At 35.9% G+C, this 13522-nt stretch overlaps 2 protein-coding genes and 1 non-coding gene across 3 annotated transcripts in view; all 3 read left to right on the top strand.

The window, feature by feature from the left end:
- Snurf (SNRPN upstream open reading frame) overlaps positions 1-4710 on the top strand; it is a 17444-nt gene extending 12734 nt beyond the window's left edge. The window contains exon 4 of the mRNA XM_055623584.1: positions 4642-4710. The gene's annotated coding sequence lies outside the window, so the exon portion shown is untranslated. The remainder of the gene's footprint in view (positions 1-4641) is intronic.
- Positions 4711-4716: 6 nt separating this feature from the next.
- Positions 4717-10319, top strand: Snrpn (small nuclear ribonucleoprotein polypeptide N). The gene is made up of 7 exons (XM_055623583.1): positions 4717-4786; positions 5871-6022; positions 6400-6511; positions 7373-7525; positions 8132-8270; positions 9923-10048; positions 10150-10319. Exons 1-7 carry the CDS (start codon positions 4784-4786, stop codon positions 10185-10187), a joined length of 723 nt encoding a protein of 240 aa, XP_055479558.1. The 5' UTR covers positions 4717-4783; the 3' UTR covers positions 10188-10319.
- Positions 10320-12982: 2663 nt separating this feature from the next.
- Positions 12983-13054, top strand: LOC129688783 (small nucleolar RNA SNORD107). The gene has a single exon (XR_008722000.1). It is a non-coding gene; the product is annotated as a small nucleolar RNA SNORD107 (small nucleolar RNA).
- Positions 13055-13522: the final 468 nt, after the last annotated feature.

Raw genomic sequence — 13522 nt, 5'->3', positions numbered from 1 at the left:
ATCTATCTATCTATCTATCTATCTATCTATCTATCTATCTATCTATCGACTTATCTATCTTTCTCTGTAGAGCCTTGGCTGTCTAGACTCACTTTGTAGACCAGGCTGCCCTCGAACTCAGAGCAATCCACCTGCCTCTGCCTCCCAAGTGCTGTGATTAAAGGCACACTCTATCATGCCTGGCTTAACTTCAACTATTTATTACTTAAAAATAATTGTGTGTTTTTGCAGGAATCTGCAGAGGCCTGAGACAGCATTACGATCCCCTGGAACTGGAGGTGTAGAGAGATAGTGATAAACTCCTGTGTGGTTTATGAGAACTGTATTAGGATTCTCTGCCAAACCACAGTAGGAAGCTTTTATAACCACTGTGTCATCTCTTCATTCTGTTTTCAGTCTAAAACTTAATCAGTTTAGCCGGGCATTAGTCCCCCCACTCGTGAGGCAAAGGAAGATGGATCATTGGTTTCTAGGACAGCCAGGTCTACATTATGACTTCCAGGCAAGCCAGTGGTATGTATAGAGTGCCTCAAAAACTAATAAAAGAATTAATCAATTAAAAATCGACAGCTAACTTAGAATGCTATTGGCTACTCTCATAACAGTCATGTCACCATTGCACCAATAGTCATATCCTAACATGCTCATTGTTATTGTAGCTCAGTAAGACTGACTTTTATCCAGCATCTTGTATGTCACCTTTGGACACTGAAAACTATCCAGCAAACAGTCTTCTGGCTCAGTTACTATTTGACTGATATTCCTGTTTTCTGCAAATAAACTATGTGGTACCTTTAGCAATAGACAGTTGACATCTAGTTCTGGTGGAAAACATAAAGTAACTGCCATAGACTACTTATTTTAGGCACACAGGTGAGCAGGGAGTCTTCACTACACTGCCCGCTCAAGGGACGTATTTCACACCTGGCAGATGGTGGTTTGTAGAGATGATTTTTTTTGGGGGGGGGTTAGATTATATAATAATTTGTTGAAAATGTCTTTCCTCCAATGTGTATTAGGTCATCTTTGTCAAAACGTAAGGTAAATGTAGTTGCATGGAACTTGCCTCCATTTCTTTCCTCTATTTTGGTTCCATTGTTCTAAGCATTTGGGTCTTTTTTTTTTTTGGGGGGGGTCTTTTTTTTTGGTACCTATTCCATATTAATTTTGTTACTATGGCTCTGTAGTATAACTTTAAGTCACGTAATCCTTCCATTATTATTATTTTTGTCAGAATTTCTATTTCTGTGAACAGTGTCACTGGCATTTTGATGGAGATTGTTTTTAGTCTGGAAATTGTTTTTGATTGTTGCTCAGTTTCACAATATTAATTCTACCAACTAATCCTTAATTACCTTTCCATTATCTAGTTCCTTTATCTGTTTCTTGAGTTTGAGAGTTGTAGTTGCAGAGGTCTTTCATACCTTTGGTTCAGTTTATGATTAAGTATGTCTTATTAATTTATGCCTTTTAATTTTGAGACAATTTATAACCAGCTTCCCAGATTTTCTTTTTAGTGTGTTTGGTATTTATAGATGGCTAAAGTAATGTATATTCTCAATACTGAAAGTTTGATAAAGATGTTGATTAATTCTAGTTTTCTGGTGGAGACTAAGGGATATCTTTTATAATATCATAACATCTTCAAACAGATAACTGACTTCTTTGTTTCTTCCTATTTCTATTTTGTTCCTCTTTCTATTTCATTATCTTCTTTACTATATTGAATAAGAGGAACTCAGTGACATCGCTGTCTTGTTCCTCATTTTATTGTGATTGTTTTCATTTTAGGACTGTCATTTTTTGCCTTTATTATGTGGAAGTTTGCTACCTACAATAATAACTCTTCTAGATTGGTGTTTTTATTTTTTTTTATATCATGTAGTATTGTTAGATTTTTGTAAAAGGAATTTTCTGCATCTTTAGAGATGGACATGTGACTTATCTTTATTATGAGATTTATTAGATTTATTAATGTGTGTATGCTGAACTACCCCTATCACTTTTTGATAAAACCAGGTTGATTACAGTGAATGATGTTTTTTGATGTATGTCTGTATTAATTTGTGGGTATTTGGGTTGAAAAATTTTACATGTTTATTAGGGATTTTGGTCTGTTATTTTCATTCGTTGTGACTTTACCTGCCTTTGATACTGCAGTAATAATAGCTTCACTGGAAGGGTTTGCATTTTTCTGTGTGTGTGTGTGTGTGTGTGTGTGTATTCCTTTTCCTTCCTTCCTTTTTTTCTTTGCTTTTTTCTTTCTGTTCATTTTCAATATAGGGTTTTGCTGTGAAGCCCTGGTGGTCCTAGAGCTTGCCATGTTGATAAGGCTTGCCTTGAAATCAGATCCATGTGCCTCCATCTCCTGAGTTGCTAGGCTTGGAGGTGTGTGCCACCACTACATGGCTAATGCTTTTTCTAATAACCTTTTGAAATTTAGACATTCATTTACACACATCATTATCCATGAGTTTGACTTTACTGGGATTATGGATGCTGGCATCTTTAAATATTATGATTGGTTAAATTTTAGGCAGTAGTAACTTAATGCTGAGCATGATGATGCTTGCCATTAATCCCAGCACTCAGAAGGCAGAGGCTGTAAGGCTAGCCAGGTCTACATAGTGAGTTTCAAGACAGCTGGAGAAATGTACAGGAACACTCTGTCTCAAAAAGAAGTAATGTGCTACCTTGAAGCACAGCGTGCTACATTTGTTTGTGAAACTACACACTGAAACAAAGATTTGCTAGTTGGGTTAATGGTAATACTTTAGTATAGGAAAGAAAAATGCTATAGGAAAAATCAAATAAGATTATACATCATAGGCTGAGAGCTACATAAACTTTGGAGTGAAAAGTGGCTTTAGAATTATGACACAGCTGTCTGTGATAGCACATGCCTTTAATACCAGCAATTCAGGGACAGAGACAGACAGGCAGATATCTAGGCATTCAAAGCCAGATGCTACATAGGAAGTTCTAGTTCAAACAGAGATATATAATAAGACTCTGATGTAAAGAAAAAATTAAGTTTTGTATATAGGTCAAGTGGTGGTGACTTTTAAGACTTTCAAAGTTCTTAGTTTTTCCTTACACTGTTCTGCCATCTATCCCTTGAACTCTGCCTCAGCATTCTAAATACTTTGATTACAACCATATGCCAGATCAGCTTCCACAGTTTCTGCTGGTTAATGACATACTTGGTTCTTGGTGGAGTAAGATTAGCCTTTGTAGCCGGACGTGGTGGCACACGCCTTTATTCCCAGCACTCAGAGGCAGGCAGATCTCTTGAGTTTAAGGCCAGCCTGGCCTACAAAGTGAGTCCAGGATAGCCAAGGCCACACAGAGAAACCCTGTCTCAATAAATAAAACAAAATAACAACAAAAAACAAAAACAAAAAAAGATTACCCTTTGTGATTTTTGAGGGTACCTACACATTAAATATGTTAAGCCAAAAAGTAGATGTACCTAAAAAGTAATATGAATGAATGCATGTATTGTAGTGTTTTTAAAATGCTTTAATATTATAAAGATAAATATTTAAAAAATCTTTTTGTTTTCTTTTGATAACAGCTCTGGCTGTCTTGAAACTTATTCCATAGACCAGGCTGGCCTTGAACTCAGAGATCTGCCTTCTTCTGCCTCCCAAGTGATAGCTTTAAGGTGTGCGCTGCTACCACCCAGCCATATAATTATTCTTTTTATGGGGTGGGGGTTTCAAGACCGGGTTTCTCTGTGTAGCCTTGGCTGTCCTGGAATCACTTTATAGACCAGGCAGGCCTTGAACTCACAGAGATATGCCAGCCTATGCTGCCTTGAATGCTGGGATTATAGGTGTGCACCACCGTGGCTGTCTCTCATTTGATTATTCTTAATGGAGTTTGGGAAAAACAGTCAAAACAGTCAGTTGGCAAGGTGAATTTCTTCCAAGGCAGAGGATCTGTTTTTTTTTTTTTTTTTTTTTTATCTGATTTTCTATTTATTTATGTATTGATTGATTGATTTCAATTTATACACTTTTTGTATCCTGGCTGTATTCCCATCCCTCATCTCCTCCTAGTCCCATTCCCACTCCTCCCCCTATGTCCTTTCCCTAGTCTCCTGATAGGGGACATCCTTTGTCCCTTCTTTCTGGCCCTAGCCTATCAGGTGTCAACAGGGCTGGCTGTATCATCTTCCTCTGTGGACTGGCAAGGCTGCTCCTCCCTTAGGGCTAGGTGATCAATGAGCAGGCCACTGAGTTCATGTCAGAGATACAAAGATACATGTGCAGACAAAGCAAAAGCTTTTTTTTTTTTTTAAATGCTTGAGAATAGTAGGCTACAGCTTTAAATCCACTGCTGGTACACCAGGGACAGGTCGATTTCTGGAGCTTAAAGTAAACCGTGGGTTCACAATTTAGCCAGAAAGGCAGGCAGTCAGGCATTGCTATGTATCTAGAAACATAAATTCAGGAAATCTTCACAATACTGGTGGCCAGTGGGTTTCATAGATCTTGAAGGTAAAATGAGTGTTAAGATGGAAGACTGAAATATATTCATTGTTGGATATGGGAGCATGCTATACTGTTTGAAAAAGTTTTGTTTCTTAAACTGTAGATTGAAGTGCAGTCAGTTATAATATGCTTTCCTCTGTAGGACCCCTCCACTGTTTGTGAAACTTTGATCAAAATTACATTGTGTCTAAGAGCCTGCATCACACCTTTATTTATAACCCTCCCCCGAGTATTAAAGATCTTGAAATTTTACTGTTGACAACAGCTATTGTGGAACAGCAATCATGGTAAGTTGTACATTAAAACAAAGGGTTGGATACCTATTGTATTGACTCCAAGTCCTTGTTTCTTAAAATGTTGGATTTTTCAGTTCTGAAATTTAGAAATGGATTTATCCATAGACATGGGTGCTTATTATATTGCTTATCAATTAAGATATGATCTATTATTGTCCTGTTTATGGTGGTCAAAAGCTTTGGAAAGAGTGACAGGGGATGTCTTATCATTTAGATTTTAGTCGATTATAGCTTTTAAGGGATTAACCTTTAAATAGATGACTTTTTGATTGATAAAATTGCAGAATACCATCATAGACTACTAGGAAAGAGCATCTTTTGATTTAATTAACATAGAGAAGTAAAATTGGAGAAAGAGATTATCCTAAGTAGAGTACTGTTATTCTGTAAGTCAAGGGCAGAGATTTGCAAAGCAAAAGGATGTTACTCTCAAATTCAAGGGTTGTGACTCATGCCTAAAACCCCTACTTTGGGGAGTTAGAGGCAGGAAGAGTAAGGGCTCATAGTCATCTGGGTAGTAACTTCAATACCAATCTTGCTACCCTGATTCATTTATAAAACTATCAAAAGAATCTTAATAATAGTGATGTAGGTCTGAATCTGGGAGCCGTTTGAGGAATTAATGGATCATTGTCAGTTCATGGAGTTGGTATTTGTTGTTTTTTTTATTGAGGTACTTTTTTAGGTCGAGTTGATATTTGGGTATTTGTTTTTTTTTTTATTGAGGTACTTTTTTATGTTGACAAAGTAATTCCTAGGGCTAGGTGCTCTGTTAGAAGTTTATAAATTCTTATTGGAAGGAAAGCATGAAAATTTAATAGCAACTCTAAAGGACAATTAGGTGGAGTCTCCATCTTAGGAATAAATTTAGTAGTCTTACTAGATCCTTTCTTAGGGTTCTGAGACAGAGATTTAAAGTCATCTGTAGTCAAATTGATATTATAGTATTCAGAAAATGAAGAATAAAGGGAGACTTTATTAAACTTGGTTATAAATGTAGGTGATGACCAAAGACTTGTTAAAAAAGAACTGGTCTACAAATGAACTTATCACTGATGTTTTTTACCACTTGCAGACCGTGGGTAAGAGTAGCAAAATGCTGCAGCACATTGATTATAGAATGAGATGTATCCTGCAAGATGGAAGAATCTTCATTGGCACCTTTAAGGCTTTTGACAAGCATATGAATTTGATCCTCTGTGATTGTGATGAGTTCAGGAAGATCAAGTAAGTCTGTTTTGAGTCCTTGATGTCTACATGTAGAAAAATGTAAATAAATCCATATTTATCACCCTGCACAAAATTAAAGTCCAAGTGGATCAAAGATCTCAACATAAAACCAGATACACTAAGTGTGTTAGAAAAAGTAGGAAAGAGCCTTGATCTCATTGGTACCTGAGACAGCTTCCTGAACAAAACACCAACAGCACAGGCTCTTAAGATCAATGGAAAAACAATTTTAGTATTTATACATGGTAACTAATTCCTCAGAATAAGCAGGCAGTTAAATTACTGTTTACATATGAAACTTTACATAGTTTTGTCTTAATTGTATGGATCAGAAAAAATTATTTCACTGATTTGTATTTAATTTTCATTTATAGGCCAAAGAATGCAAAACAGCCAGAGCGTGAAGAAAAACGGGTTTTAGGTCTGGTGTTGCTTCGTGGAGAGAACTTGGTTTCCATGACTGTGGAGGGTCCACCTCCTAAAGATGTAAGGAAGGTGTAGGGCAAGATATGTTTTTGGCTTCATTTCAATTTATACTTGAAGGTTAGATCTGTAATGTGGAAGATACTTTGTTCTTTGATTGTCTTTATCATTATGCAGTAGAGGCACGTTATTACATACTTAATCTAATAAAGTGTGCCTACTACTTAATATCAGTACTGGGTTTAGATGTATCTTTGGGAATAAAGGATTTATTTGATTCTACCTATGTGCTGTATATTTACTAAGTTATGGTAAGGAGTTGACTTTTTTTTAATAAAATACACTTTTATTTTAAGTTATTTTGGTGTTATATAAGGTATAACATTTTTACAAGGCTTTTTGTGATGGCAGTCAATAATTTGCAAACCCACAGTATAGTGGTCCAGCTCTTGAAAGAACAATCACTGGAAAAAATGGATACCCTCTTAAATTTGTGTAAATCTGCATGGAAAAGTAGTATAGTTTGGACTTGGATTTGTATACTTTATTTCTCCTTTGCAGTAATTTAACTGAGTTAATTTGTCTGAAGCAATGGTTTTACTCTGATAGCAACATGCTAAGTCTATTACAAGGTAAAGTGACTACCAGAGATTCCCATGAAGGTTGGAGTTATTAGTGATTTTCCTTTTAATTAGGAAGGAAGTTGTTTAGGAGTTGACCTCTTTGTGTGCAAGAAGATAGTTTGCAAAGCATATATTCAAAATCTGAAGAGTTCTGTTATGTTATACCATCATATTTATTAATTTATATATAGAGTGAATAGAAGATAGGTGGATTGTGAACGTGACTAATAATTTGACTTTCAACAAAATTTGAACAAATTTGCCATGTTTTGTAAACAATACATTTTGTTTTTAATTTCAGACTGGCATTGCTCGTGTGCCACTTGCTGGTGCTGCAGGTGGTCCTGGGGTTGGGAGGGCAGCTGGCAGAGGGGTACCAGCTGGTGTACCTATTCCCCAAGCTCCTGCTGGATTAGCAGGCCCTGTCCGAGGAGTTGGAGGTCCATCCCAGCAGGTGGGAACCAGAACAAGGTTTTCTATTAATGAGAAAATATGACTAGAGCCTGAGAATGAGGAATTGTGGAAACAGGCTATCTGTCTGTCTGTCTATGATTTAAGTTGTATATGTTCTAAGAAGACTTGATATTCAAAACTTGATACTCAGGTCTGTAGACGGGGACTAATACTTGCTAAGTATATGCCAGTTTGAAAAAAAATCAAAGGCTTAGAAAATGTTAAAATGTCAATATTTAAAAACATGAGACTTAAGCTGAATGAAGGAGTGCATGCCTTTAATAGCATCCACCATTCTGGAGGCCAAGGCAGGCAGGTCTCTGGCCTCTAAGGTTGTCAGGACTACTACATAGAGAGACCATTGTCTCAAAACAATAAATAAGCCAAGAAGCCACTGTTCACCAAACTGAAACTCACAAAAACAAACAAACAAAAAAACCAAAAAAACCCTGGAACTGCAGCATAGTGAGATTATTTGCTTAGCATACATAAATTCTAGGAGTTAATCTTCATGAGCTACATTTATAGTAGAAGATAATCACTATTCATTTTCTTGGAAAATGAAAGTATTCCTCATCTTTCTTGTCATCTTGGTATAATTTCTCAGGTCATGACTCCACAGGGAAGAGGTACTGTAGCAGCTGCTGCTGTTGCTGCTACTGCCAGTATTGCTGGAGCCCCAACACAGTACCCACCAGGACGGGGAACTCCTCCTCCACCTGTAGGTAGAGCAACCCCACCTCCAGGTAAGGGCTTTATGATAGTGATTTGAATTTCTAAGAGGTACTACCATCTTGAGGAAATAACATCTTAAAGCATTATGAATGATATGAGATGAGGCATCATCTCTTTGCCTTGCTAAGTTTAGGAACTGTGCTACCAGTTTTACTTTCTTTTTACTGAAAATTAATTTTTTTGTTTTGTTTTGTTTTGGATTCCTCTGTAGCCCTGGAACTTCTCTTTAGACCAGGAGGGCCTTGAACTCATGAAAATCTGCATGCCTTTGCCTCCTGAGTACAGGGAGTAAAGGTGTGTTCTAATGTGCTCTGCTCTGTGCTGTGGCAAAAAGTTTTTTTTTTTTTTTATTAATACAGAATATTCTGATTATGGGTTTTCCCCCTCCAACTCATCCCTACTTTCTCATTCACCAAAATTGACGCCCTTTCTATCTCATATTACGTTTTGAGAAGGCATCTAAATAACTGAAGTAATGTGAAATAAAAGCAAACAAAGCAGATTTGACAAAAACAAACAGCAGAAAAAGAGCTAAAGAAATATCCAAAAAAAAAAAAAAACAAAACCAAAACACACACACACCAAAAAACCCAAAACCCTTATACTGAAGCACAGTCACTCTCAGAAAATCCATAAAACAAAACCAGAAATCATAATATGAAAGCAAAAATTAAAATTAGTTAATATTCAGACAAAGAATTATGAGACAAAACCAAAAATCCTATTGAGTTATTTTTGTTTTGGCCATCTACTGCTGGGCATGGGCTTATCTATAAGTGTGGGTTTGCCTCTAATTTTTTCTTTGCATGTAGTTACCAATTGGGGATAGCTTATGAGGTAGGGTGAGAGCTTGTTTCCACTTCTGCTCTCAGTACTGGGATCCCACATGACATGTGCACACTCTGCATGCTACTACTACATCTGAGTTCATGTGTCTAGAACTTGTGGTTTTCCCTTCTCTCTCTTTCTTTCTTTCTTTCTTTCTTTCTTTCTTTCTTTCTTTCTTTCTTTCTTTCTTTCTTTCTTTCTCTTCCATCTTCATTGAGTCTTGCAATTTCTTCTCTTCTTCAGTAGAGTTCACAAGGGGGGTGTAATTTGACGGAGGCATCCCATTTAATACTGAGTATTCCAAGACCTCTTACTCTGTACATTGTTTGATGTGGGTCTCTATTTCTGACTATTGGAGGAGGAAGCATCTGTGATCTATGAATATCGCAAAATGTTGTTATTGCTACAGTCCTTTAGCAGAACAGTAATATTTTGTTTTCCCTAGGTTTGTGGCTAATCTAGTCTCAGGTTCTTGGGTTCAGTTCTGAGAAGCTGTGTGTCTGGGATAGGTTTCATCTCTAGAAGTGGACCTTAAATCCAACCAGATAATGCTTACTCCCACAAGCTTGTACCACTGTTGCACCAGTGCATCTTTCTGACAAGTCAGCGTTGTAGGTCATAGAGTTTAAAGTATGGTTAACATACTACTTGTAATGAAAGGTTATAGATTCTTTGGAATTGGGGTGACACTCTGGTATTATAGTATAAGAAAGTTCATTTCTCATTAACATTTTTGACTTATTTCTTTAACCACTATTCTTTTTTTTGTGCAAAATCGTAACAGCTTTACTGAGCTGATATATGAAGAGTTTACTTATATTTGTGAATTTATCAGGAATTATGGCTCCTCCACCTGGTATGAGACCACCCATGGGCCCACCGATTGGCCTTCCCCCTGCTCGAGGGACACCTATCGGCATGCCCCCTCCAGGAATGAGACCCCCTCCACCAGGAATTAGAGGTTAGTGGTTATTTTAGGACCTCAGAATGATATCCAGGTCCTTCAATATTTATATACTTTTGATAACTTTAATGGAATTTTGTTATTTTTTTCCTTTCTAGGCCCACCTCCCCCAGGAATGCGTCCACCAAGACCCTAAGATATGGTTGATAAATATCAGCCCTTCTATTCCCTGGAATGCATCTTGTGAAATTGTGTAGCCTGCAAGCTTTTTTGACCCCTCTTACTGCATTAATTATAGATAATAAATACATAGAGCAATTGAATTGAGGTTTTTCCTTGTCTGTTGATTTTTGTTAAAGTCAGTGAAACTGAATGTTTTTTGGTGGTGGAATTATTGTGAAACATTATGTTAATTTTATATTAAGTACATCCAGACATGCATTTTACTAAAGGTAGATTCTTAGGATAAAATGGTTGTGATGTATTTTCTTGAATCCTGACATTTATTTCATGCATTAGCTCAAAACCTTGTAAATAAGGAAAGTCAATATTTATTTGATAAGGTTCACATAGTATTTTGGTCACTTTAGTGTGTCATAATAAAGGTGTGAAAGATTGTTAATCAGATATTTAAATTCACTTCAATTTTGCACTGGCCTTTCATTTTTGCTCATTAAAACTTGCAATACAAGTTAATGATTTTGATAAAGGGATTACTTAGTGGGTCAGGTTTTCCATTTGTTTGAGTATGGAAGGCCTGATATGGTATTAATTTCTCACCATGTATTCTACAAATGCTAAATAAGTGTCAGTTCATTGGAAAACAAGGTTGTGCATGATTGATAGAGGCATATGGCACAATAAAATTATATTAAGTTTATAACTATTATCACCATTAGTGTGGTATTTACTACAACCACTGGGAAAAGCAGATGGTATCTTTGAGTTATTTAGTAAAGGAATCTCTTGCTAGATAATTTTAGTTTGAATTAGTCATCAAATCAGAAAGCTGTTATGAGTGAACAGCTTTCTAGATAGAAGTAATGAGAGAATTGCCTATTTTTAAAGAAGAAATAATCTAATACCTGAGTATTATACTTACATCATTTTTCCTCTCTTCCTTTTAGTTCTTCTTACATTCTTCAAACATGCTTTATTACTTGACCTTCTAAAATTACACACACAAACACACAGACACACATACTACATACCCCATGTACTGGGTCAGTTTTGTTTCTTGTCTATGAAGATAAATTATTGGGTCTTTTGTCTGAAGGAAACTGATTCTCAGCTGTCAATGATAGTTCTTTGTCTGTGGCTTTGTGACATCTCTAGTATCCATGTCATTTGTCTGCTGGTGGTATTGCACATGTCTTGTTTTAGTAATAATATTTTTGAGATTTTGTGGATATCACTTCTCTGTAGTGTTTAAAGCCCCCCTCCCATATTCTAGATGCTGATAAGAGGAGACTCTGAGATTTGTTATGAGTGATAAAAGCACATTTGAAAAAAAATTATTGTCTTTTTCCTGAACAAATGTTGATCCGCCCAGCCCTGCTTTTTTATTTTTCCAAATCAGAGGTGAGATATAAATACCTACTAGCCCTGCTTTTTTATTTTTCCAAATCAGAGGTGAGATATAAATACCTAGCTTGTAAGATCTTCATCTTTGAAAGATATTTTGCTAGTATAAATACTATTCTCTTTGCCTACATTCTTCTTGGAATTTCATTAATGTTATTTACCAGTGTGCTCTGTATTATAGACAATTATAAAAATTTTTCTTAAAAATTTCTTCAGGTTAGAAATAGACATCAAGATGCCACTCGATAAATTTCCATGTAAGTACTTTTTATATAAGACTTCTAATTACTTAAAAAACACCCTACATTCTCATGTAAGTTCATGCTGTCATGAACTTTCATCCGTCTACCTCAACCCCCTAAGTGCTAGTATTATAGATATTTCTACAATGCCCTATTTCATACTAATTCTTACTTTGAGATGAGTCCATGTTTCCTAAAACAATTTGGGAGTATCTCCCTGATTTCTTATGCATAGTTAATAGCTCTGAATCAATAAATAACTTTTGATTGGCATCATTTATTTAGCAGAGGATATGGAAGTTTATTTGGAAACAACAGAAGGAATACATAAAAAAAGATTAAAAAAAAAAGAACATTGAGGTTGAGTACGCAGGTCAGTTCTTCTGAGCATGCATGATGCTATGAGGTTGAGTCCCCAGAATCATAAACCAGTTACATTGGTCCACACTGGAAGTGGAGGCAGAGAGGTCAGTAATCCAGTTTCAAGGGTATATAGTGAATTATAGGACAGTCTTTGATAAATGAAATCCTGTATCAAAAAATATTTTGAAGATTATTTAGAAAGTATCTTTCAGCTTTTTAGGCCTTAATTGTGATCTATTTTTTTGTTAGACATCTGTTATTAATATATTAGAAGCTGGTTTCTCTAAGAAATGAATTTTTCTTCTTTATAGTAGGACACTAGATGTATGAAGTGAATTATAAAAGTTATACTGTAAATCTAAAGTGATTTCACAGCCTTATTTTTGTGTCTATCTAATGATTTTAGGAGGTTTAAATGCTTAAAATTTTGAAATTGCTTCTTTCTTTCTTTAAAATAAGCAATTTGAAATACTTTGAAAGAAGGTATTCATCATGCCTTTTTTGGTTTATAGGTATCATCTCAGTATATTAATTTTAAAACATATTAAAGCATATTATTTTTTGCAGAACACTATCTGATCCTGAAATAGGATATATCTGTGTTCATTGTATTGAAGTGTCATGTGATGTCCTGTCAACTTAGTCGATGAGTGAAGAATTTCTTCAAGGAATGTTAAGATTCATAAGCTTGAATACCACCCTGTAGTGTAAATCATAATATCTGCATTTACGACAGACATTCAAGACATCCAAGGTAATGTAAGTTTTGATGAAAATTAGCCTTCTACAGAAGCCTTGACTAGTTTTATGATGACATAGGATCTTGTCTGACCATAAGGATATCAAAAGTTGAGGTTAGATTAATTCTGAAATCTAGTCAATGTGTCTCACCATATTACTTTAATTATTCTTGATAGAAAATATTTGTTTAGATGGTGTGTGCATACTTGTAATAATCACACCTTGTGGGGATGCTCTGGTGAGGCCATCCTAAGCTACATAATAAGACCCTGTCATAGAAAATTAAAGCAAATAATCATGTATGTTACAATAACTTTGCATACTAAGAACTGGAAAGTGCGGTATTGTACTTTCATGTTTTCTCTAATATCTTTTATTATTATTAATTACAATTTATTCACTTTGTGTCCCCGCTGTAGCCCCTTCCCTCATCTCCTCTCATTCCCACAGTTCTTCCCTCTTCTTGCCACCCACCATGTCCCTCTTCTAGTACACTGATAGGGGAGTTCCTCCTTCCCTACTATCTGACCCTAGCCTATTAGGTCTTATCAGGACTGCCTGAATCCTCTTTCTCTGTGACTTAGGAATGTCACTTTGCCAG

This window comes from Psammomys obesus, unplaced genomic scaffold, assembly GCF_907164565.1.
Source record: "Psammomys obesus unplaced genomic scaffold, mPsaObe1.curated_primary_1811, whole genome shotgun sequence".
In the NCBI taxonomy this organism is placed as follows: domain Eukaryota; kingdom Metazoa; phylum Chordata; class Mammalia; order Rodentia; family Muridae; genus Psammomys; species Psammomys obesus.
This window is presented reverse-complemented; position numbering and strand designations above follow the sequence as displayed.